The 26,536-nt window shown below is 46.0% G+C and overlaps 1 protein-coding gene across 1 annotated transcript in view; it reads left to right on the top strand.

The window, feature by feature from the left end:
• Nucleotides 1–262: 262 nt before the first annotated feature.
• The window catches only part of LOC120709785, a 43,990-nt gene continuing 17,716 nt past the window's right edge, over nt 263–26,536 (top strand). Inside the window, exon 1 of the mRNA XM_039995435.1 lies at nt 263–719. Coding sequence (XP_039851369.1) covers nt 263–719 — 457 coding nt within the window. The remainder of the gene's footprint in view (nt 720–26,536) is intronic.

Here is a 26,536-nt window from a genome sequence, read left to right as displayed (position 1 = left end):
GGTGGCAATGGCTTTCGCCTGGAGCTTCCAACCCTCACTATTTGTTCATGGTGTGGCACTCCTGGACCACTGACACGGCAGCCCATCCGGGGCGGCTCCGCCGCCGCGCCTCCATGCACCATGCCACTGACCTCCACCTCCGTTGCACTGGTCGCCTAGAGCTCATTCGCGGCCACCTCTGCACGCATGCCACTGCTCCAACATCGTCCGAGCTGCATCGCAGGGCGGTGCAGCCCCTGCCATGGCCCACCATGACCCGCCCATGGCGTCACGCCCATGCCGATGCCGCCGCCTCGCCATCGCGCCGGCCGACTGCCTCGGAGATCCACACCGCCCTCCACGCTGCCACAAGCTGTCATCGCTGGCTTGCCGTCACCGAGGGTGGCCACCCCCGGCCGCAGCTCCACTACGCCGCCACACCCTACGGGTGCAGCCCCACCGCCTCTACACAGCTCCAGCCCCGGCGCAGCTCGACGCTGGCTTCACCTCCCCGGGATGTCACACAGGCATCGCCGAGGGGTGGCCACTGTGCAGTGCTGCCCGTCAGATCCAGCGGTTAGCAAGCTGGATCTGCCCACGGCCGGGCTGGATACGCGCCATCGTCGCCCTGGTGTGCCATCCAGTCAAGGCCACCATGCGCCGTCCGGCCCCGGCACAGGGGGCGTACCGGCTGACTTGCCCCGCCGTCGCCTTCCTCGCCGGCCGCCGGGCTTCTAGAGGTTCGCTCAGGCGACGGCGTGGGAGGGAAGAGGAGGCGGCCAGGACTGGAGGCGGCGGCGTGAGCGAGCGCCCTCACCGCAACCCCCCCCCCCCCCCCGCCCCCCCTTGCGGGAGTGAGGGGGGATCGTGATTGGTAGCAGCATACCAATCCTTATTAGTCAGACGATATGATAACATTGACCTCACACCTGAACTGGATACCCGTGCCGGCGGCACGGCGACTCGGACCACGGCCGGGAGCGTGGCAGGACAACCCATGTCACGCACCCGCGTCGCGAGGGAGGCGGGCACGTCCAGCAGCATCGCTGCGATTAAGCAGCAGCGTCGCCCCGGCTCATCGAGCAGGTTACTTCGCAGTTGTATTTACCGACACATCTAGGCTTCAGCTCACACATGTAAACAAATTTAGGTTGGAATTGTTCTCCAAAGGCGCATCAGTGCCTTCAGCTACTTCACTAACGTACATATGTGGATCATTCCCATGCGAGCATCTAGACATGACGTCTCTGTTGTTCCGTGGGCATGTGTCGAACACGGTCATGAACCGGTTTGAGATTAGCCTAAAAAAAACAGCGCCGGGGTCATGTCCCGAGTCCCGACAGGCGACAGCCCAACAGAGCTGCCTCACTTCTTGCCCTACGTCTCCTACCTACCTGTTCTTATATCGCTCGCCGTCGGACCTGTAGGTATAATGGCACTACTAGGAACGATAGAAAAAAACACGACTCTAATACGACATGGTCCGATAGGAATAGTAACCGTACCATCCCAGCCTAATGCAGCAGTCTGTGTCTTGGCCGCAACCTCAGCCAGAACTCGATAAGATTTTGGACCTAGCACGATTGGACCTTATAGCTCCATAAACTCCTCGTAGATTACTCTCCATCCTATCCTTTTAACCCCTAATGATCATCCCAAGCTCCCTCTCTCCAGCCAGCCGCCACCCTTCTCCTCTCTCTTCTCACTCGTGAGCCTAAGCTCCGGGCGCGCCGCACCCTCACCTCCTTCTCTGTCGTGAGCCTAAGCTCCGAGCGCGCCGCACCCTCACCTCCACAGCCACAGGCGGTCCAGCAGAGGTGGTTCCATGGCCATATTCTACTGCCTCTTTTCTATCATTGACGATCTTACCGCGTACCTCAGCATTGTCGCCGCCGCAGCGCGTGGTCTCCCCGCATCCATGCTGCCATCGCCGCCGCCACCGGCGGCTTCCAGTAGTCCAGTGTCGCCGGTGTTGGATCACTATGTAAGAAACGCTCTAAGGTGATGCGCACAAAGCTGACGCGTTGTTGTCGCACATCAACTTTGTTATATGGGTGACGCGTGAAGACGATGCACGTCACATTTAACCCCTTAGGAGCCTCCCTAAAATGTTGCCCGTCACCTTGTTTTGACATAGGTTACGTGCAATATCAAACCACGTCATCTTTGTTATAGGTGACGGGATACATTTATGGCCCATCACCTATAAGTGTCATATATGTGACGGGTAACATTAAAGCATGTCACCTATAACGTAAGTATATGTGACGGGTTTTGACAAGTCAAAGGTGACGGGCATCATCAAAGCGCGTTACCTTGTGATAACATAGGTGACGTACAACATCAAGGTGTCAGCTTTGTTACTTTTTTTATAAAATTTGAACACGCGATTTTGCAACATCAAGGGTTCTCTTCACTGTGGCAGAACCACCTGAATTATTCCGGCTCAAGTGCGCATGCCATCACTATAAAGGCAACACCGGCTCAAACGCACTTCAAACCGAACAATTCTTGGTCTGTCGGGTAACGTCCCGATACAACCACCGGTTCTCGGATCGAACAAGCATACCCCACACGAAGGTGAGTCCAGAGATATTACAACCATAATGTTACAACACAGGCAAAGTAGTGATTACAAACCAGTTCAAACCATTATTACAAAACCAAACTTAGTAAAACAGTTATACAAACCATAACTATAAGTTCAGAGTCTGAAAAGCAGCGGAATGAGAAAACGACGGCTAAAACACGTCGCAAAGGTATACCAGGCTAGCCCAAGCATGGTATCACTCGTCAGGGTCATTGCCGGCCGAAGACGTATCCCACTCTACGGACCAGCCAGGAGGCAAAGAGCTGGGCCAAGACAAACTAGCGACCTGGTCCTCAAAACTCATACCTGAAAAAGGGTTTCAACAGCAAGGCTGAGTATTCTAATACTCAGCAAGACTTAACCGTCAACGGGTATACATAGCCCACCTAACTAGACTATGCAGGGTTCTGTGAGGCTCTGGTTTTCCTTTTGCTGAAAATCAATAAAGAGTAGGTCCTTACTTTCAAATTTTAGCTTCCAAGATTCTAGTTGGTTAACCATTCTATGTGAGCAACTACTATTCAACCATGGTAGAACTATAAGCAAACATCAAGATTGATCATAATAATGTTGCTCTTATTACTCTGTGTGGCAAAGGGATCAAGCAGTCCCAAACTGTGAGAAGAAGACGATTCGAATCGAATTTGTTAACCTGGCCAGGTAGACCTAACACACACGTTTGGAACACCGTCGGGTCGTTCCCAAACAACCATTTACCTTTCTTTCCGGCTTGTGGATAGAGTCACTCTCCCCGGCTACAGGGCTCCAAGGTCTAACCTTGTCCCTCTTAGCCGTAGTGTTGCGCAACATAAAAATAAAACCTATCCCTAAGAGAGAGTGAGAGGTATATCCACTCCCCGGTCCAATCGGCTACTAGGCTTACCGTGTACCATATTTACGGCATGTGGCTAGTACTTTCAAAAACTTAACCACCGCTACCACACACCGCGACCTTAGCAAGTTCATCAACACAGACGAGGTCTCACACAAGGTCATGATATCGAACACAACCCCGTCCGTCGTCCTTATATTGATAACAGAAAGTAAACAAGCAATTCCTATAGAGCTCGCGAGTGACAGGCAATCACTCGACTTTTACCGGTCCTATAAGCTTAGCAATTATTCGAACTCAGGTCTAGTGTTCAGTACATAGGTTCCTAGGATCATGCATCTAGGGTTTCAATTCAAATCCTAAGAACTGTAAATGCACAAGTAAGTAATAACAGTAAATGGTAATAATTTGAAATATAGGTTATGTCCGGGGCTTGCCTTCTCGGTAGTTACTAACTATTTCAGCCCTGGGCTCTTCCGAACTTTGGTCCGGGGCTTTAGTTAGTACAGCAGTGTTCACTTGAGCTTCGAGAACACCTCCTTCGAAATCCGGGATCAGCTCGTACGTCCCGTCCGATAGAGCAGACGTATCTATATGTGATGCAAGAGATGAAATTATAAACACGCTCACGATGTTGTGAAGCTAAGCAAACAAAATTAATACACACATGGACAATCGTTTTTAGAGTAGTAACTCAACATATCTAACAAGATTAAACAAAACAGACATCAGCTTAACAAGATTCATTTTTAGCTACTGTTCTACTCATGAACTGGTGCTCAAATTTTACAGATAGTAACTTATGACTAAAACAAGGCTCTACAAAAATTATCAGGACTTTCTAGGTAAGGAAACTATTTAACATGATTAAAGCTTACTTAACAAGTATTAAATCAAAGAAATAGCTAAACTGAAGGAATGACCACAAAATTTTTATAGCAATACTAGAGTTACATGAACAAACCACCATAAAAAATTTCACAGCAAGACATGGTTTCAATCATCAGTTAAGAAAAAGATAAAAACAACTAGTATTTATGCACTAGTAACACAAATCTATTTTTACAGCAAAAACTCTCAACTAACACCCAACATATTATGATTCTACTGCAAATATCTCTTCATGAGGATTCCAAAACATCAAGATTTGCCTTTTTCTTATTTTTCTACGAATTTCTATGGAATTCCAAAGTTGACAGCAAAAATCACAAAGGGGTCCCTAAAGGCTCTATTCACTTGAGTCTACGGCTATTCAAATAACCCCTTGGGTTTTTGTTTCTTTTCACCCGAGGTCCCTGGCCGGTGGGGAAGAACAGAGGACGGGTGGCCGGCCGAATCCCGGCGAAAGGAGTCGCCGGCGGCGAGGTTTAGGGTGGGGAAAACGGAGAGGAGGTCGAGGCGAACCAGCAGAGGTGCTCGGTAGGGGTAGAGACAATCGGAGGAGGGTGGTCCACGGCGAGCAGGGCGGCGGCGGCGGATGTTCAACGGAGGTGAGGTTCTCTGGTGAGGGATTGGCGACAAGGGGAGGCTGGTGAGCTTCGTGGGCCCATGGTGGATCTCGCTGGGGGGTCAGCACGGGCGGAGGAGGGCTGTGGTGGCGGTCCCGCGGCGGCGTCGAGCTCGCCGGGTTTGTGAATGGACGGTGGTGCTGGTTTGGGGAGTCTGGGTAGGGAGCGTGCGAGAGAGCGAGGGGAATGCGTTGCGGAACTTCCAGTTGTGCTGATGCGTGCGGTAGATGGGGGTCCGGGGCTCTGGCCTGGGCTAGCCACGGCGGCGGCGAGGTGGCGGCCGCGGAGTCCGCTGGGGATGGCGTGGCGAGGGGAAGAGGTACTAGCGCAAGGGGGGGTGGGTCCAGGGGTTCGTGGAGGTGCCACGTGAGGCGGCGACGAAGCTGGAGGTGGCCTGCAGCCGGCCCTGAGCGGCGGCGGGCGGCGCACTGCGCAGCGGCAGAGGAAGCAGGCAGGAGGAAATGGAATCTGGACTGTTTCGCAAATTCAGAAAATTTCAGGGACCCGGATGTAAATCAAAGATAACTTTTAATCTAGGGCTCAAATGAAAAAAGTGCCCAACATGAAAGTTGTTCAATTTTTCAAGATCTACAACTTTGATGTTGTGCAAAAATTTATTTGACAAAAGATTGAAGAGTTATTTTGAACACATAGGAAGATTTTTTGAATTCAAAGGACTTTTGTCTTTTCCAAGGCAATTTCACAACAAATCTAGGCTGAAATGTAAATTTTGCTTCCAAGTAATGATTACACTACATTTTGCAAATAAACCCTCCACAAAAGCTATAATCACACATCTTATTCAAATAAAACTATAAAGAGGACCTTGCATAGAATCATAATTACACAAAGGTCCTTAAAGTTTTAAAATAGGCCCTTGCTCAATCAATTTCACACATGAAGCACAGGAAATAAATGTAGTTTTATTGTGCAGACACCTAGGGTGTCACAGCCTTCCCCCCTAAAAAGGAATCTCGTCCCGAGATTCTGAAAGATAGACTCTCGAGGGAAAAGGAGCAGACCAATCATCAAGCCAGCAAGACAAAGTCACATTAGAGAATATTGATGTTGATGATATGATCCTTTGTAGATAAGGATTTGATAATTTAGGGAAAGTTTAAGAAGAAGGTTTGATATTATGAGCGAGAGGAATTACTGTGCCATTATGTGAACTAATCAATTGTTTTTCCACACTAAAGGCTCCAGGGCTTCATTCTTTGCAGCAAGAGTCTGTGGATAAAACATGAGATCACAATCACCATCCAAGTTGGCTGGAAAGGACCGGTGAACTATTATAGTACTAACATATAGTAGGATTTTTGTAAAGAAGAGAGGACCTAAGTTTTGGAAGAATCAATGTCTCAACCTGGTGGTGAATCTAGATAGAAAAGATATCAAGGTGAGTTTTTGCTCAAGGACATTCTTGCTCAAACTGTTGATTAAATTAAATAGTATGATGCGAGATGCATATGCTCGATGACCATGAGAGTGATGCATCCTCGAGATGTATGATTGCAATGCTAGTGCAATGCAACGATGAAATGTTTTATGCGCCATTGAAATGGTGCTTTATGACACGATGCAATCGCCATGATGCTGACTCAATTTTACATACACTATGATGCAACGATGATGATACTCTTGACGGATGCATGTGAAATACACCAGCATGATGCACATATGGATAAGTTGATGATGCACATAGTGCAATGCGCATACCATACCCATTTTCCCGCGACTCAAACTCGTTAGCCCTATACACTTGAGTAAGGATCAGAGGTTAGGACACTAGTAAGGTTGCATAGAAGGGGATTGCAGTGAGTTACGTCACACATACCTAGACACCAGCGCGCTCCTAGTAACTCAATCATGTGGTTGCAGCGCACACGAGAGTCTAGGTTTCGTCGCGGCATCAAGGTCACGTGACTAAACACCACCACAAGAGAAATCAAGAGTGGCAACCCAATAGCGCGAACAACGAAAAGGTAGGAACTGAAGACAACCCACGAAGTGGTACTCAAACGCATACCCATTCGTCAGTCTACAGATTCCCGATCATGATGCAACACTATGCACTGACGAATGACATGAAATGATGTGATGCATGATTGTTGCATCAAGGACTGTATTTAAAAAGTTATTATTATTATGAAACTTTTTAATTTATCTAAAATTAACTGAGCAAGAATGAAAATATAGGATTCAGATGTTGAAATCAAAATAGCCAGCAAGATCAGGCATAACACCAAGAGGAATAGAATGATTATTGATGGGATTTTGTTAACAAACATCATGGCTTAGCCAAGGAACCATGAAGGAAAATGAATAATGGTTTTGATAGGAATAGATTCAAGGCATTGATCAAGGGTTGGATTGATTAACAAGCTAAGATCAATGATAAGGTTCATATAAGATCCAAAGCCACTAACTTACAAAAGACCTTCTAAAAAAAGATTTTTAAGAAGACTGTGGAAAAAAATGTAATTCTGATTCAAAGAATTATATGGTTTCACCAATTTCTGAAAGTAACAAACCCCCAAGTGGTACTGGTTCATCATTTGAGATTCTATGGAACAAAAAAAATCATCAAGACATCAAGATGGAACTATGGATAAAGACATGACTCAATCTCCCTCTCTCAAACCATAGACTTTCTTGGGTTTAATCTAAGTGCTCTAATAACATGCTCCCCAAACCAAGTTTTCATCCAACTCATTGTTTAACCACACTAAAACATATTCATGAAAACAAACTATAGAGATTCCTTAAGAAGACTCATGTAACATTTTCCAATTCTATGAATCAAAGCAAACATCAATCAAATATGCATGCACGTCCTGTTCGTTCCTCACAAGATAAACAATTGCCAATTATGGTTGGGCTTACGTGGTTAGCACGGTGGCATAACATAGATACGGCTCTCCCCATATAGCTAGTCGATAAATTCTAACCGTTCTTAACTTATCGAATTGCGGTTAGTGTACCTGCAGAAGATTGACAGAACATATATATATATATCCATTGAACCTTTCATGCCAGCACTCATGAAAGCGTTCCCATACATTACCGCTCACTATAGAAGCGGTAGCCATACAATTTCCGCCGTATGGCCAACATTAACATACGCTACTCAGTGGCGTATTCATAAGTTCCTTTACTCCCAATATAGTCGACCGAGGTCGTTATATTGGCAGCAGCTCAAGTAGGTCACTGCTTGAGCGCAGCGTTCGGTTTGCATCGCCGACGGGAAGGTCAGACTCCCTCAGCTGACTGAGGATCCTTACCTTCTTACCTTAACGTAGATGCGTCGTTACAAAAATTAAGGGTTGCTTGTGAGTATGGTTTGACAAAAATGTAAAGTGTTGGAAGTCAGATAACATAAACCATACATAGATAGCCACCTAGTAACTCCCGTAAATTCCCTAGGACTTTACGTTCTATGCACAACCCTTAACGAATCCAACATAGTTTTTAGAAATACCTTGTTGGTCAAATTTTATACGGAAAGCGATTTTTAAGGTTCCAACACCTCTGGTGTACGCTTGCAGCACTGGTACCAGCTGTGGCAGAACCACCTGAATTATCCCGGGTCAAGTGCGCAGGCCATCACCATAAAGGCAACACCGGCTCAAACGCACTTCAAACAGAACAAATCTTGGTCTGTTGGGTAACGTTCCGATACAACCACCGGTTCTCGGATCGAACAAGCATACCCCACACGAAGGTGAGTCCAGAGATATTACAACCATAATGTTACAACACAGGCAAAGTAGTGATTACAAACCAGTTCAAACCATTATTACAAAACCAAACTTAGTAAAACAGTTATACAAACCATAACTATAAGTTCAGAGTCTGAAAAGCTGCGGAATGAGAAAACGACGGCTAAAACACGTCGCAAAGGTATACCAGGCTAGCCCAAGCATGGTATCACTCGTCAGGGTCATTGCCGGCCGAAGACGTATCCCACTCTACGGACCAGCCAGGAGGCAAAGAGCTGGGCCAAGACAAACTAGCGACCTGGTCCTCAAAACTCATACCTGAAAAAGGGTTTCAACAGCAAGGCTGAGTATTCTAATACTCAGCAAGACTTAACCGTCAACGGGTATACATAGCCCACCTAACTAGACTATGCAGGGTTCTGTGAGGCTCTGGTTTTCCTTTTGCTGAAAATCAATAAAGAGTAGGTCCTTACTTTCAAATTTTAGCTTCCAAGATTCTAGTTGGTTAACCATTCTATGTGAGCAACTACTATTCAACCATGGTAGAACTATAAGCAAACATCAAGATTGATCATAATAATGTTGCTCTTATTACTCTGTGTGGCAAAGGTATCAAGCAGTCCCAAACTGTGAGAAGCAGACGATTCGAATCGAATTTGTTAACCTGGCCAGGCAGACCTAACACACACGTTTGGAACACCGTCGGGTCGTTCCCAAACAACCATTTACCTTTCTTTCTGGCTTGTGGATAGAGTGACTCTCCCCGGCTACAGGGCTCCAAGGTTCAACCTTGTCCCTCCTAACCGTAGTGTTGCGCAACATAAAAATAAATCCTATCCCTAAGAAAGAGTGAGAGGTATATCCACTCCCCGGTCCAATCGGCTACAAGGCTTACCGCGTACCATATTTACGGCATGTGGCTAGTACTTTCAAAAACTTAACCATCGCTACCACATACCGCGACCTTAGCAAGTTCATCAACACAGACGGGGTCTCACATAAGGTCATGATATCGAACACAACCCCATCCGTCGTCCTTATATTGATAACAGAAAGTAAACAAGCAATTCCTATAGAGCTCGTGAGTGACAAGCAATCACTCGACTTTTACCGGTCCTATAAGCTTAGCAATTATTCGAACTCAGGTCTAGTGTTTAGTACATTGGTTCTTAGGATCATGCATCTAGGGTTTCAATTCAAATCCTAAGAACTGTAAATGCACAAGTAAGTAATAACAGTAAATGGTAATAATTTGAAATATAGGTTATGTCCGGGGCTTGCCTTCTCGGTAGTTACTAACTATTTCAGCTCTGGGCTCTTCCGAACTTTGATACGGGGCTTCAGTTAGTACAGCAGTATTCACTTGAGCTTCGAGATCACCTCCTTCGGAATCCGGGATCAGCTCGTACGTCCCATCCGATAGAGCAGACGTATCTATATGTGATGCAAGAGATGAAATTATAAACACGCTCACGATGTGGTGAAGCTAAGCAAACAAAATTAATATACACATGGGCAATCGTTTATAGAGTAGTAACTCAACATATCTAACTACACAAGGCATCATGATCAACGGCACAAAAGAGGCTTACTAACTTCATAAAGTAAGTTGTAGTGGTTTCCTATAACAAGTAAACTATGATTTGCTAATAAATAAACAACTCAGCACACATACAGTAGTAAATTCAGCAAAATTTACATCAAACAGAAGGTAAACAGAGTGATGTATCCTGGAAAAAATCATGCCAACTCATGCAGCCATTTAATTAGAATAAAACAATTATTCAGATAGCACCTAGATCAAGATTGAATTCTACAGAACAAACCAAACCAAAACAGAAGCTTAAAATTTAACAGTAGGTCGACACAGAGCTATCTTAGCTACTGTAAAATTTTCAGAATTTATTATGCAAATAAATAATTAGGAGAAAATAAACAATACAAACATCAGCTTAACAAGATTCAGTTTTAGCTCCTGTTCTGTTCATGAACTGGTGCTCAAATTTTACAGATATTAACTTATGACTAAAACAAGGCTCTACAAAAATTACCAGGATTTTCTAGGTAAGGAAACTATTTAACACGATTAAATCTTTCTTAACAAGTATTAAATCAAAGAAATAGCTAAACAGAAGGAATGACCACGAAATTTTTATAGCAATACTAGAGTTACATGAACAAACCACCGTAAAAAAATTTCACAGCAAGACATGGTTTCAATCATCAGTTAAGAAAAAGATAAAAACAACTAGTATTTATGCACTTGTAACACAAATCTATTTTTACAGCAAAAACTCTCAACTAACACCCAACATATTATGATTCTACTGAAAATATCTCTTCATGAGGATTCCAAAACATCAAGATTTGCCTTTTTCTGATTTTTCTACAAATTTCTATGGAATTTCAAAGTTGACAGCAAAAATCACAAAGGGGTCCCTAAAGGCACTATTTACTTGAGTCTACGGCTATTCAAATAACCCCATGGGTTTTTGTTTCTTTTCACCCGAGGTCCCTGGCCGGTGGGGAAGAACAGAGGACGGGTGGTCGGCCGAATCCCGGCGAAAGGACTCGCCGGCGGTGAGGTTTAGGGTGGGGAAAATGGAGAGGAGGTCGAGGCGAACCAGCAGAGGTGCTCGGTAGGGGCAGAGACAGTCGGAGGAGGGCGGTCCACGGCGAGCAGGGCGGCGGCAGCGGATGTTCAACAGCGGCGAGGTTCTCTGGAGAGGGATTGGCGACAAGGGGAGGCTGGGGAGCTTCGCGGGCCCACGGTGGAGCTCGCTAGGGGGTCTGTAGTGGCGGTCCCGCAGCGGCGTCGAGCTCGCCGGGTTTGTGAATGGACAGCGGCGCTGGTTTGGGGAGTCTGGGCAGGGAGCTTGCGAGAGAGTGAGGGGAATGCGTTGTGGAACCTCCAGTGGTGCTGATGCGCGCGATAGATGGGGGTCCGGGGCTCTGCCCTGGGCTAGCCACGGCGGCGGCGAGGTGGCGGTCGCGGAGTCCGCTGGGGATGGTGTGGCGAGGGGAGGAGGTACCAGCACAAGGGGGGGGGGGTGGGTCCAAGGGTTCGTGGAGGTGCCACTTGAGGCGGCGGCGAAGCTGGAGGTGGCCTGCGGCCTGCCCTGAGCGGCGGCGGGCGGCGCTCTGCGCGGCGGCAGAGAAAGCAGGCAGGAAGAAAGAAAATTTGGACTGTTTTGCAAATTTAGAAAATTTCAGGGACCCGGATGTAAATCAAAGACAACTTTTAATCTAGGGCTCAAATGAAAAAGTGTCCAACATGAAAGTTGTTCAATTTTTTAAGATCTACAACTTTGATGTTGTGCAAAAATTTATTTGACAAAAGATTGAACAGTTATTTTGAACACATAGGAAGGATTTTTGAATTCAAAGGTCTTTTGTCTTTTCCAAGGCAATTTCACAACAAATCTAGGCTGAAATGTAAATTTTGCTGTCAAGTAATGATTACACTACATTTTTCAAATAAACCCTCCACAAAAGCTATAATCACACATCCTATTCAAATAAAACTATAAAGAGGACCTTGCATAAAATCATAATTACACAAAGGTCCTTAAAGTTTTAAAATAGGCCCTTGCTCAATCAATTTCACACATGAAGCACAGGAAATAAATGTAGTTTTATTGTGCAGACACCTAGGATGTCACATTCACTTCTCTCTCGTACACATAAAACAAAGGAAATCAAAATAGAATTTCCAGCATAAAATAATATTGAACTAACAACATGGAGTAATTTCATTTTTACATATCCGAACATTTGAATTTAATCATGGACATGATAAGATGTGAATTACCTTGGGCATTTAGAACTCATCTAATATTCTTTTCACTACCCGCACATTCAAAATTACTTGTGGACATGCCAAGATGTGAATTACCTGAACATTTAAAATTAGTCTTGGTCACACTACAACAATGGAATGGATCCAATAGGACCGAAAGTTACTACTCTAATATGTGCATAACTTCTCTGAACATTTAAATTCACTTCTAGGTATGGTACTCATGTACTCCGTCCTAGAAAGACTGTTCATATTTATCTAGATCCAACAAGAAAGCTACTAGTACGTGTAGTATTAGTTAATTGAATTGAAGTGGATAAATCGGAATATGAGATTGCTAAGCGAGGGCATGCAGTGGAGATTTACCTAGAAATTCACCGTCTGAATTTTCCCATTTGATCTAATCTGCTAGCACGCACGGAAGAATTAGGATTTTTTGTGTGTGTTTGATTTTAACTAACCTGGAACTCCGACGCTATTTGCATCGCCAAGAACGCGGCACACACGTTGCCATTCGCCAGTTCCGTGCCCCGTCGCCGAGGCGGTCCCCGTGCTTGCTCTACGCCAAGGCGTCGTCGGCCTCAGAAGGGAGAATGTTAATGTCAAATTATGGTTTAGTTCTGGGAGTAAATTGGTAGATCATTTTACGGTTTGCTTTGAAAAGTATATAGTCATGGGATCGATGGGGGTAGGTGGGGGGGGGGAGGTTGATAGTTAATGGAATGGAATCAGTGGAGGGAAATCCATGGTTTTTTTCACACTAATAGCTATTAATGGTGCCATTCCCAATTGTTTCAAACTGTTTCCGTATTTTATCCAAAATGTGAACCGTAAAAAGTCATGTATCTTTTACTCTACGATTTTGCCTGCCTTTACTTGCCATTACTTTACTAGGTGGGGGTAATTATGGTAGTGGGCGGTTTGGAGTGAGCTTTTATTCTCCGCTTGCCGGAGTTGTGTACCGCGCCAGCGAGGTGTTGAATAACACATAGTGAGTAGAATAGACAATAGGTGTGTGTAGACACACACAACATAAAGATAAAAAATAATTGAAAAATATTTCCCATCATATTGGGTTCGCCACTGGACACACATGTTAGGATCGAGTAAGGTGGGAGGAAGGGTAGACCCACAAAAATCGCAAGTTGGAGAGTGTTTCTGCCAAAAAAATAATTATTTTTCTCACTGGGGCCGCACGTACCAGCTCACTCGCCAAGGTGTCCAATTCGCTGTCGAGACGTCCAATCCATAGTCAAAAACCACAGATAGAATATATTTGAAGTATCCAAATGACAGTCGTGATGAGTTGGACAAAATTAGCAAAACTGCATGCACCGGTTAAACCAATACTCTTGCTCCATTTAAACATACGCCTATGAAAAAGAACACGCGGTACATTGGATTATGCAAGTGAAGGACAAGTGAAGAAATCCTTGAGGACCGCTGAAACCAACGGTCAAGAAATAAGCGTCGGTGCATTGATCTTGGCATTGTCCAAAGAGCATGTCAAGCGGCCAGGAGCAAAGTCTTCAACACCGGTTGATCCGATAGTGTGTTGGAATAAGGTGTGGGTGCAATGAAGTCAGCCTAAGAGGACAAGTGCAATGGCAATCATGGAGGTTAATAGTGACCGGTTAAATTAAACCGATGGTCCATCACCGGTTGAACCGACGCTGCACGCAGAAAAGCTCAACGGCTAGTAACAGCTATTTCGAGTTGGTGGCCTATATAAGGGCCTCACACCAGGCATTTTAAGGTTGCTGGAGTCTAGAGGAACCCCATACACACACCAGAGAAAGGTCTCCATGCCATTCAAGAGCATATAGCACATGCTTTGTGAGTGAGAGTGTTAGGCTAGCTCAAGTTTGAGTGAGAAAGGAAGATGTTGTGCCCTATGTGCTATGCTTGAGAGTTGCTCAAGTTTGTATCTTGGTGTGCCAGCCCCTTGGAGTCTTGGTGGCTCGCCGGCTACGTCTTCGACCCTCCGGTTTGGCATGGAGCGGCGTCGACGGCTTTGTGTGCGGGACGTGGAGATCCGTATCCTTTATGGAGAAGCTCCTTAGTAGAAAGCGGCATCAAGGTGATCGGGACTTGGCGTGAGCCTTGGTGGCAAGCCTTTGTGGCAAGTCAAGGGTCCCCAGAAGAAACTTGATTGCCGAGAAGCAGCACTCTTGTTTGAGTGCTTTGACAACGTGGACTAGGGGCAGCTTAGTGCCTACCGATACCACGAGATAAATCTTCATATTAAGAGATTGCTTCCATTCATCTCCTCCTTACGTTTCCGCATTTCATATTGCAACTTGAGGGCCTTTACTTTCTTAGTGTAGTATCTTGCTAGGACTGGCTATAGGTTGAAAAACTTCTTTAGGATGAGAGTTTCTCAATAGAAGAACTGTAGTTGCATATTTAGATATCATGCAATAGTTTAATTTTATGTGCAATTGTAGTTGAAGCCATAGGTTGAGGTTTTAAGTTGCTTAATTCACCGCCTCCCCCTCTTACGCTACGAGCAACCGATTACTATCACACACGTCAGCACCCGTTTCGGCGGGTCATGTGGTATCCAGCACCGCCATGCCGCTGCAACACCATTCTCCACCTGACGGAGTGATACCATCGAAACTAGGCCTCTCGAAGGCTGCCTCGCAGTCGCCACCACAATAACACAACATGCGGGGGCCTCGCCACGATCGCCGTTGGACCACGCTCTCATTGCCTTGAAGAATCACCACGCGCGGGGGCCTCGCCATTCCCGCTACAGTACTCCACGCCACAATTTTGTTTCCATAATCGCCATCGAGGTGGTGAGCAAAGTTGCCCCCATGTCCCCAGGTCTCCATCAAAGCCGATACAACTGGCAGGCTGGCCTCACCAACTTGCTTAACCCGCGCACATGACCTCCGCAGTCGTGCCAGCAAGCCGAAGGAGTCGCTTGTACGATGGACCGCACTAGAAAGCCCAGCCAAGTAGAGTAGCCCCCACGCTCCGTTGCAAGCCGTCCCATGATGTCGATGCCGCAAGCACCATCCTTCAACGCAGTCCGGCGCCGCTCTGACGGTTGCCAAACAACGCTAGCTGCCGCAATCCGCTGCAAGCATCCACAACTGACAGACATGCGACAACCTCAGGCCGCCACCATAGCTTCGAACACCACCACGAGAGCTCAGCAACACTCATTCAGCTTGTCACACGGCGGAAAAGCCAACAACATCTGTTGTTGCCCATGACCAATGGACTAGAATTACCTCAAGCCTAGATGGGCCTCAAAAAATGATGCCTCCAAGGAGGACACGACGCCAAGGGCGCTACTATCGCTCATCCAGGAACTGGACTGAGTTTTCACCTCGAGAGCCCCGTGTAATAAGGTTGTAGCTCCAAGATGAAGCCCACAACGGAAACGATGCCCAAAGGCGCCGCCGTCATCTCTGCCAACAACATGGTGGCAATGGCTTTCGCCTGGAGCTTCCAACCCTCGCTATTTGTTCATGGCTTGGCACTCCTGGACCACTGACACAGCAGCCCATCCGGGGCGGCTCCGCTGCCGCGCCTCCATGCACCATGCCACTGACCTCCACCTCCGCTGCACTGGTCGCCTAGAGCTCATTCGCGGCCACCTCTGCACGCACATCACCGCCCCAACATTGTCTGAGCTGCATCGCAGGGCGGTGCAGCCCCCGTTATGGCCCGCCATGACCAGCACATGGCGTCACGCCCATGCGGATGCCGAAGCCTCGCCATCGCGCCGGCCAACTGCCTCGGAGATCCGTACCACCCTCCACGCTACTACAAGCTGTCATCGCTAGCTTGCCGTCGCCGTGGGTGGCCACCCCCGGCGCAGCTCCACTACGCCGCCACACCCTACGGGTGCAGCCCCACCATCTCTACACAGCTCCAGCCCCGGCGCAGCTCGACGCTGGCTTCACCTCCCCGGGATGTCACACATGTTGGTAATATGCCCAAGAGCCCATCATAACAATACGGTTTAAAGGCCCAAGAGGATATTGATCCAAGAGGGATTAGGGTTACTAATGAGCCTATGAGGTAGAAGCCCATTAGTACGCCCTATATATACGAGGGAGGGGCTAGGGGGGGCGACACAACCGGTGAGCCCCGCCACCTCCCTAGCCGTCGCCCCCCTCTCTCGGTCGCCGCCCTTGCCGTGCGTGTGGTGCTAGCACACCGACGCCCGGCATTTCATCCCCGTACGTGTGGACTCCGTGGAGGCGCTGCTGCGACTGCTGCGCTGATCGGCTGCTGGGATCAAAGACGAGAAGCTCGGTTCGTGGGACGTGATCGACTACTTCCTCTACATCGACGCGCGACTTCTTCCGCTGCGCTGCGCGTCTAGTGGTAACGATCTATGATCTTCTACTCGCAAGTATCTTGGGTATATGCGGTAGTGTTCTTTCTCTGTTGTGCATACGACATATCCCTACCGGCTGGAATCACCATCAGGGACTAACTGTGTGCATAGTCAGCAGATTGAACCAACAGATCGAGGTCATGTGTAGATGCAGTCTTCTCAAGTGCAAAGTTTGCACGGTCAATGTGATTGACCTAGTGAAAATTGAGGCATTATGAATGGCTCGGATTTGAGGTGATGCGATCACTCTGATGAGATTTTCATAGGGATTCCATAGATGCGATCTATGTAATTCCGTGAGGTTTTCAGGGCGCTGCCCTGATACCCGCGGGGGGGCTGCTCCCCCTCGACCCCCGCTGTTGCTTTCTCGCTATAGCGGCTTCCTAAGCGCTACTTTGGTAGAACACGTCATACGCCTAACTTGTTTTTGCAGGGTGTGATGTGAATGGTATGGCCTCAATGTCATGTGATGATGTATGTGATAATTTGTGCAGCCTGCGTGTCGCAAGTTAACACAACCGGGTTGAGGTTGCACCATTATTGTATAACGACCTGCGTGTCGACTTGTGATGTTTGAATCCTCATGTAATTATTTCACTAGCTATTAGATGTAGTAGCTTAGTATCTTTTCATGGAGGCTTCAATCAGGATGGCAATGGAGGTCACCTTAGAGCCATGGTGATGGAGCCCATTGTGATGCAAGAGGCCATACTATTCACAATATAATATGATTATATGCCTATGATGTTTATTTTCCTGTCATACTATTCTTTCATGCTTTTACATATGGTGGATGTTTTAATCATGATAGAATAGCTTCCCTCAGAAAAGGTTGAGTTTTTGATGCCTTTTACCAATAGCTGCACCTATAAATTTTGATCGTTGTGTGGTAGGTTTACCAAAGTAGAGTACCCTCAGCTATCACTTTTGTATAGGGTGGATGTCGGACATTCACAAGCATAGTATTGGTTTACTCAGCAAAGCTATCAAAACAGTTTTGGGCTTTAAGGCATAGGGTTGGGGCCGGGGCTTCTTTGGATGCCACCCAACAAACAAGAGTCGCATAGAGATGTGATTAGCAATTTGTTGCTTACCTGTATCACTACTTTTCTAGCCGTGATGCTAAAGCTCACTAGGATTTTAGTGATTATGGATCTTGAATCACTATATGTCATTAGAGGGAAGATGACTTTGATATAGTAGGTTGTCTTTTGTTAAATTAGTTAGTGAAAGTCTTTACATAAACTTAGTGCTGAAATCTTGCTTTACTTTTATGTTGTAGATTATGTCTGCCAGTAACAATTCCGCTTTCAATTTGTGTTCTGTTCTTGAGAAAGAAAATTTGAATGGAACAAACTTTATTGATTGGTACCGCAACCTGAGAATTGTTCTCAGGCAAGAGAAAAGGGAGTATGTTCTTGAGCAGCCATATCCTGATGATCTCCCTGACAATGCAACTGCTGCTGATCGCAGAGCTTATGAGAAGCACTGCAATGACTCACTTCATGTCAGCTGTCTGATGCTCGTCACCATGTCCCCTGATCTGCAGAAGCAGTATGAGCATGCTGATGCTCACACGATGATCGAGGGGCTGCGTGGGATGTTTCAGAACCAAGCCAAGACTGAGAGGTTCAATATCTCAAAGTCCTTGTTTGCGTGCAAGCTGCCAGAAGGTAGCCCGGTCAGTTCTCATGTGATCAAAATGATTGGTTACATTGAGACTTTGGACAGACTTGGTTCTGAACTTCACCAAGACTTGGCTACTGATGTTATTCTCCAGTCGCTCCCGGCGAGCTATGAGCCTTTTATCATGAACTTTCAGATGAATGGCTTGGATAAAACATTGAGTGAGTTGTATGGGATGCTAAAGACAGCAGAGGAGAGCATTAAGAAGAATCCCAATCATGTGATAATGATTCAGAAGGGGAACAAAAAGAGGAAGCGTTGGACGCCTCCTAATCCCAAAGGTAAAGGCAAGGAAAAGAGTTCCAGTGGTGAGTCCTCGGACTCTAAGCTAAAGCCAGCACCTAAGGCCAAATCTGGCCCTACTTCTGAGGATGAATGCTTCCACTGTCATGAAAAGGGACATTGGTCTAGGAACTGCAAGAAGTACTAGGAAGAAAAGAAGAAGAAGAAGGGAAGTGAGACTTCCACTTCAGGTATAAATGTTATAGAAATTAATATTGCATTATCTTCCAGTAAATCATGGGTATTTGATACTGGATCGATGATTCACACTTGCAAATCGTTGCAGGGTCTAAGTGAGACTAGAAGATTTGCAAGAGGCGAGTTGGACGTTCGTGTCGGCAATGGCGCAAAGGTTGCGGTGTTGGCGGTCGGTACCTACCGCTTGACTCTACCCTCCGGATTAGTTTTGGAATTAAATAATTGTTATTGCATTCCTGCTTTGAGCAAGAACATTATTTCTTATTCATGTTTGGAAGAAGTTAATGATTTTAAGATTGTAATAGAGAACAAACGTTGTTCTATTTTTTGCAATGGTATTTTTTATACTCATTGTCCATTGGTGAATGGATTATATGTTCTTGATCTTGAGGATAAATCTGTCTGTAACATTAATACTAAGAGGCTTAGACCAAATGATTTGAATCCCACTTTTATTTGGCATTGTCGCTTAGGTCATATAAATGAGAAGTGCATTGAACAACTCCATAAAGATGGATTGTTAAGCTCATTTGATTTTGAATCATTTGACACATGTGAGTCTTGTTTGATTGGAAAGATGACCAAAGCGCCTTTCACCGGTCATAGTGAGAGGGCGAGTGACTTGTTGGGACTTGTACATACCGATGTATGTGGACCAATGAGCTCAATAGCCAGAGGTGGTATTCAGTACTTCATTACTTTCACTGATGACTTTAGTAGATATGGCTATATCTACTTAATGAGGCACAAGTCTGAATCATTTGAAAAGTTCAAAGAATTTCAGAATGAAGTACAAAATCAATTAGGCAAGACAATTAAAATTCTACGATTTGATCATGGAGGAGAATATTTGAGCCTTGAATTTGGTGATCATTTGAAGCAATGTGGAATTATTCCGCAGCTAACTCCGCCCGAAACGCTTCAATGGAATGGGGTATCTGAATAGAGGAACCGAACCTTGTTGGACATGGTTAGGTCCATGATGAGGCAAGCTGATCTTCCATTGTCATTTTGGGGTTATGCTCTTGAAACTGTTGTGTTCACACTGAATAGGGTTCCAAGTAAGTCTGTTGAGAAGACACCATATGAGATATGGACTGGGAAACATCCCGGATTATCTTTTCTCAAAGTTTGGGGATGTGAGGCTTATGTCAAACATTTGATGTCAGATAAGCTCACTCCAAAGTCAGACAAATGCTCCTTTCTGGGGTATCCTAGGGAAACCAAAGGATATTATTTTTACAATAAGGCGGAAGGCAAAGTGTTTGTCGCTCGCAATGGTGTTTTCTTAGAAAAGGAGTTTCTCTCAAAAGGATTTAGTGGGAGCAAGGTGCAACTTGAAGAAATTCAGGAAACACCCGAAACTGTTTCAGCACCCACTGAAGATCCACGGGATGTGCAAGATGTTGCACAACCCGTAGTTGAGGCACTAGCCCCACGAAGGTCTATAAGGGCACATCGCGCTACTGACAAGCTCAACCTCCTTATTACGGAGGAGCGCCACGTATTGTTGATGGAAAATGATGAGCCCTTGACCTACAAAGAAGCAATGATGGGACCCGACTCCGACAAATGGCTTGAAGCCATGGAATCCGAATTAAAATCCATGCATGATAATTAAGTTTGGAACTTGGTCGATCAAATTGATAGTGTAAGACCTGTCGACTGTAAGTGGATTTTTAAGAAAAAATTAGACATGGATGGAAATGTTCACATCTATAAGGCACGATTGGTGGCGAAAGGTTTCCGACAAATTCAAGGTGTTGACTATGAGGAAACCTTTTCGCCCGTCGCAATGCTAAAGTCTGTTCGGATTCTCCTAGCAATTGCCGCATATTATGACTATGAGATATGGCAAATGGATGTCAAAACCGCTTTCCATAATGAACATCTAAGTGAGGATGTGTATATGACACAGCCTGAAGGTTTTGTCGATCCTAAAAATGCTGGGAAAATATGGAAGCTTCAGAGGTCCATCTATGGATTGAAGCAAGCATCTCGGAGTTGGAATATTCATTTTGATGAAGTAGTCAAAGGGTTTGGCTTCATCAAGAATGAAGATGAGCCTTGTGTTTACAAAAATGCTAGTGGGAGCGCACTTGTGTTTCTGGTCCTATATGTGGATGATATATTACTGATCGGAAATGATATTCCAATGCTTGAAGCCGTTAAAACCTCATTGAAAAAGAGTTTTTCGATGAAGGATTTAGGAGAGGTGGCTTACATTCTGGGTATTAGGATCTATAGAGATAGATCAAAAAGGCTACTTGGATTAAGCCAAGACACGTACATTGACAAGATATTGAATCGGTTCAATATGCAAGATTCCAAGAAAGGTTTCTTGTGAATATCACATGGCATTACTCTAAGCAAGAGTCAGTGTGCTACGACACCTGATGACCAAAATAGGATGAGTACGATTCCTTATGCTTCAGCCATAGGGTCGATCATGTATGCTATGCTTTGCACGCGCCCAGATGTTTCCTTTGCTCTAAGTGTTACGAGTAGTTATCAGTCAGATTTCAGTGAAGCTCACTGGACAATTGTAAAGAGTATCCTTAAGTACTTTAGAAGAAATAAGGATATGTTCCTAATATTTGGAGGCGAAGATAAGCTCCTTGTAAAGGGTTACACCGATGCTAGTTTTTCAAACAGACAAAGATGACTCCAAATCGCAATCCGGTTTTGTTTTCTGCCTCAATGGTGGGGCAGTGAGCTGGAAGAGTTCCAAGCAAGATACGGTGGCTGATTCGATGACAGAGGCCGAGTATATTGCAGCTTCCGAAGCTGCAAAAGAAGCTGTTTGGATCAGAAAGTTTGTTTCTGACTTGGGTGTTGTTCCTAGTGCGTCCAGTCCAGTGGACCTCTATTGTGATAATAGTGGTGCCGTTGCACTAGCAAAGAAGCCTAGAACAACTAAGAAGTCCAGACATATACTGCGGAAGTATCACCTCATCCGTAACTTTGTTGAGAGAGGTGATGTGAAGGTTTGCAAGGTGCACACGGATTCAAACATTGCTGATCCGTTGACGAAGCCTCTCCCACAACCAAAGCATGAGGCGCACATGAGATCTATAGGTATTAGATACTTACATCAGTAATTCTAGTGTGCGTGAGAGATTTTTGTGTCATGAGTATGTTTATGTAATGATGAATAATTGTTATTTGTTCCATGGATGATTATTTTTTACATTGATTATCAAGTATGTAACTTGTTCGTGAAACTCTTTGTTGACAATGATATGATTCTAAATTATCCCTAGTTTATGTCGTTATGTGGGACAACAACGACGTTGAGACTAGCACATGCATTAATTGATGATCATGTTTCACAGATCATGGATATGGAGATATCGGATTAATGATGTGGACACATGTTGGTGAACATGGTGTTGGATTGACCCACTCCAAGACAATGTTGGGATTGTTATTTTGTATTTGCCATCAGTTGTTCTTGAGTATTATACCTACTGGATCCTTAAACCTAAGATCGCCATTGTTTCTCACTGTGTGTAGTGGTGCATCTTGGGGCTGCTAAACGCTACTCCGTGACTGGGTAGTTACAAAAGTAGCTTACAGGTGTGTCATGAAATATGGAATGGGATGGCAGCGGATCAAGATGGAATTTGCCCCTCCTAGATAACGGGAGAGATATCTCTGGGGCCCTCGAGATAGTTGGATTTGAAAGTGCATGGCCATGCCAAAGTGATTAAAGAGTTAATCATGATGACTAAAGGTTAGTTATAAATAGAATCCACTATTAGATCAAGAGAATGGTCGAGCTATCACAAAGGTGGCACGCATCTCGCCTTGAGCTTGACTGGTATCGTGTGGCAAAGGGATCGGTGTATGAGTATATCTAAGGTTCGGCCGATATGATCTTTATATGTATTTGTGAGTCACTATGCCCTGCTAGGTGCCGCTATTGACTTTGTGATTCGGAAATGATTTCCGATCACGACCACCTACACATGAACCTAACGGGTCACACACTTAAGGGGTTTGGAATGTTGGAAAGTTTGCCTGTATGATTGTCTCTAGTGCAAGTGGGAGATTGTTGGTGATATGCCCAAAAGTCCATCATCACAATACGGTTTAAAGGCCAAGAGGATATTGATCCAAGAGGGATTAGGATTACTAATGGGCCTATGAGATAGAAGCCCATTAGTATGCCCTATATATACGAGGGAGGGGCTAGGGGGGCGACACAACCGGTGAGCCCCGCCACCTCCCTAGCCGCCGCCCCCCTCTCTCGGCTGCCGCCCTTGACGTGCATGTGGTGCTAGCACACCGACGCTCGGCGTTTCATCCCCGTATGTGTGGATTCCGTGGAGGCGCTGCTACGACTGCTGCGCTGATCGGCTGCTGGGATCAAGGACGAGAAGCTCGGTTCGTGGGACGTGATCGACTACTTCCTGTACATCGACGCGCGACTTTTTTCCGCTGCGCTGCGCGTCTAGTGGTAACGATCTATGATCTTCTACTCGCAAGTATCTTGGGTATATGCGGTAGTGATGCTAGCGTAGCCTACCGATTTCCCTACACTCCCCGCATCCATGCTGCCATCGCCGCCGCCACCGGCGGCTTCCAGTAGTCCAGTGTCGCCTATGTTGGATCACTATGTAAGAAACGCTCTAAGGTGATGCGCACAAAGGTGACGTGTTGTTGTCGCACATCACCTTTGTTACATGGGTGACGCACGAAGACGATGCGCGTCACCTTTAATCCCTTAGGTGCCTCCCTAAAATGTTGTCCTTCACCTTGTTTTGACATAGGTTACATGCAATATCAAAGCACGTCATCTTTGTTATAGGTGACGAGCTACATTTATGGCCCGTCACCTATAAGTGTCATATAGGTGACGGGCAACATTAAAGCACGTCACCTATAACGTAAATATAGGTGACGGGTTTTGACAAGTCAAAGGTGACGGGCATCATCAAAGCACGTTACGTTGTGATAACATAGGTGACGTGCAACATCAAGGTGTCACCTTTGTTACATTTTTTATAAAATTTCAACACGCGATTTTGGAAAATTTCAAATGGTCTCAGATTAAAAAATGGAAGTTGTAGGTGTCAACCAGATCTACAACTTTGTATTTGAAATTTTTTGAGTTGAGGTTGTTTTGGCGCCCAAATACATAGTTTAAGTTTTGAATTTTAAATTTTCAAAAATTTTAAATGACATCGAATGGAAAAATAGTATATATGAAAGTTGTAGGTCCTGACCAGATCTACAACTTTGTCGATGAAAAGATTTTCATTTGAGATCGTTATAGCTGTGAAATGGGTTATATAAGATATTTGAAAGTGATGATTAAAGAAAAATATTTCATTATTGGTCACATGTGATGGCGTTGCCCTGTGGTGGGGGAGGGTACGCGTGAGACTAAGGTTGTGGGCTCGAATCCTGGTAATAGTAGGAAAAATCTAACGCGCGCATCTTCGCGCCAAAAATCGCTCGGTAGAAAAAAGAAAATATTTTCTAATTTTTATTCACACTGAAAATATTTATTTTAACACACAAAAGAATGATGTCCGTCATCCATATGTTGACATAGGTGACGGGCTAAGACTACCATAGGTGACGGGCAAATACTGATGCCCGTCACTTTTATGATGACATATGTGACGGACTTCAGCCGTCACTTTTGAGTAGTCATTAATGACGTGATAAAAGTGATGAATGATGCCCGTCACCTTATTATATCCGTCACCTTAGCGCGATGATGCCCGTCACCTTATGGTGTTTCTTACACAATGGCTGGCACAGGAACACCAGGTGCCGTGCCCATGGTGCTGGGGAAAAAAATCCGTGCTGGAGGGCTGCAAAATGCCCTCCGTGCAGCCCTGGTCCGGATGTCGGGATGTGCGCCGCATGGATGCCCATGCGATCTGACGCCTGCTGATCGCTCAATCAGCTCCCACGCGGAGTGCTCGGCTCCCACCGAGGCTCGCAGTGCTCGGCTTAGAGACATGCATCGGCTGATTGGCTTGAGGGTTAAGTGTTGGCGTGTTGCCGCCGCCGGCGGCGGCGGACTTGTGATCGAGTTGCTTGCTGCAGGACGTGGCAGCCGTTAAAACTGATATCTGCGCCTGCTTGCTGCAGGACGTGGCGGCCAGCTTGCATGCAACGGTCACCGCCGCACTACAGGCTCACCCGATGGCCAGCGGGTGGAGTGGTGGTGGTCCTCGCCAGTGTGGCCTGAGCCAAGTTAGCATCTAACCAATTGACCATTGCTGCATCCAAACATATGAAGACTATCGCTACATCAGCAGTGGTGACCTCCCGCCTAACCCCGTCACGAGCCATCGCCGTCGCAGCCTAACAGACATGGCGTCGCAGTGCCCGCGCCCGGCCCGGCGGCCGCCGGTGCGTTGCAACGCCGCTAGCGGACGGCAGGCTCCAAAATCGGGCCGTGCGTGTACGCTGGCCAGCCAGTGGCCGGCCGATCGATCCGAGCGGTGCTGGCTGGGGCTGCGCAGCCTCGCTGTCGCATCAACGTCGGCCGCGCCCGCCCCGCCGACCCTCTGCGCGCGATGCCGATCTACCCCGCTGCATGGCCAGGAAAAAAAAATGATTGGCTGCGGCGGCTACGGCATAATCTAAGCCGAGCATTGCGAGCCTCGGTGAGCCGAGCACTAAACGTGAGAGCTGAGTCATCAGCAGACGTCGGATTGCTGGGCGTCCACGTGGTGCATATCCGGACCAGGGCTGCACGGCATCGTGGCGTGCCAAACCGTGTCGTGCTCAATTGCGCCTGTGTCGTGTCGGGGCATGCCATCCATCTGGCCATATCTATATCTGTATGGTCTCATTAAAACCTGATATTTTAACACGTACATTGATTATTGCGTTTCCTTAGGATTTTCACAATCATACTTAAAACCTTGTCCTTGTGTTGTGTACGCCAGGTCTATTGACAAGTCAGAACACATAGGGACCGAGCAGCGCCGCCACTATTAGGCCATAGGAACCGGTTGGAAAGATCCCTAGGAACCGGTTTTCCAACCGGTATCCCGAAACCGAGACCCTTGGCGTCGGTCTAGAACACCGGGCATTTTTTCCGGTGCCTAAAGCATTTTTTTGGTACCGGTTGGAAAGACCAACTGGTGTCAAAAATATTGCCACGTTGACGCAACTTGGCGGCCCTTTTGGTACCGGTTGTTCTTTACAATTGGTACAAAAAGCTTTTTGTCATTGTTTTCCCGAATTCCATTTTGCTTAATTTGTTTATTACTTTTTATTATTTCAGAATTGCTATGCGTATCCGAGTTCTATAGTACTGTACGTCAATTGGTTGTGTTCGAGTTCAAAGAACATTTAAAAATAACTAAAAGTAAAAGGCAAACATATAATTAAGTTATTTAGCTATAATAATGTATTTATAAATATACAAACAATATGACATTATGTTAACAAATATTTACAAATATACAAGTCATGTTTATAGTGCAAGTACTAGGCCCCTCACGACGTAGAAGCGGACACTCTATTGATGTGACCGTCGTGGTAGAACTCGCCTCTAGGATCCAGGATCTCCCTCAAAATGAACCCTGCGAGCTACTCGCACA

The sequence above is a fragment of the Panicum virgatum genome, chromosome 5K (assembly GCF_016808335.1).
Source record: "Panicum virgatum strain AP13 chromosome 5K, P.virgatum_v5, whole genome shotgun sequence".
NCBI lineage: Eukaryota > Viridiplantae > Streptophyta > Magnoliopsida > Poales > Poaceae > Panicum > Panicum virgatum.
This window is presented reverse-complemented; position numbering and strand designations above follow the sequence as displayed.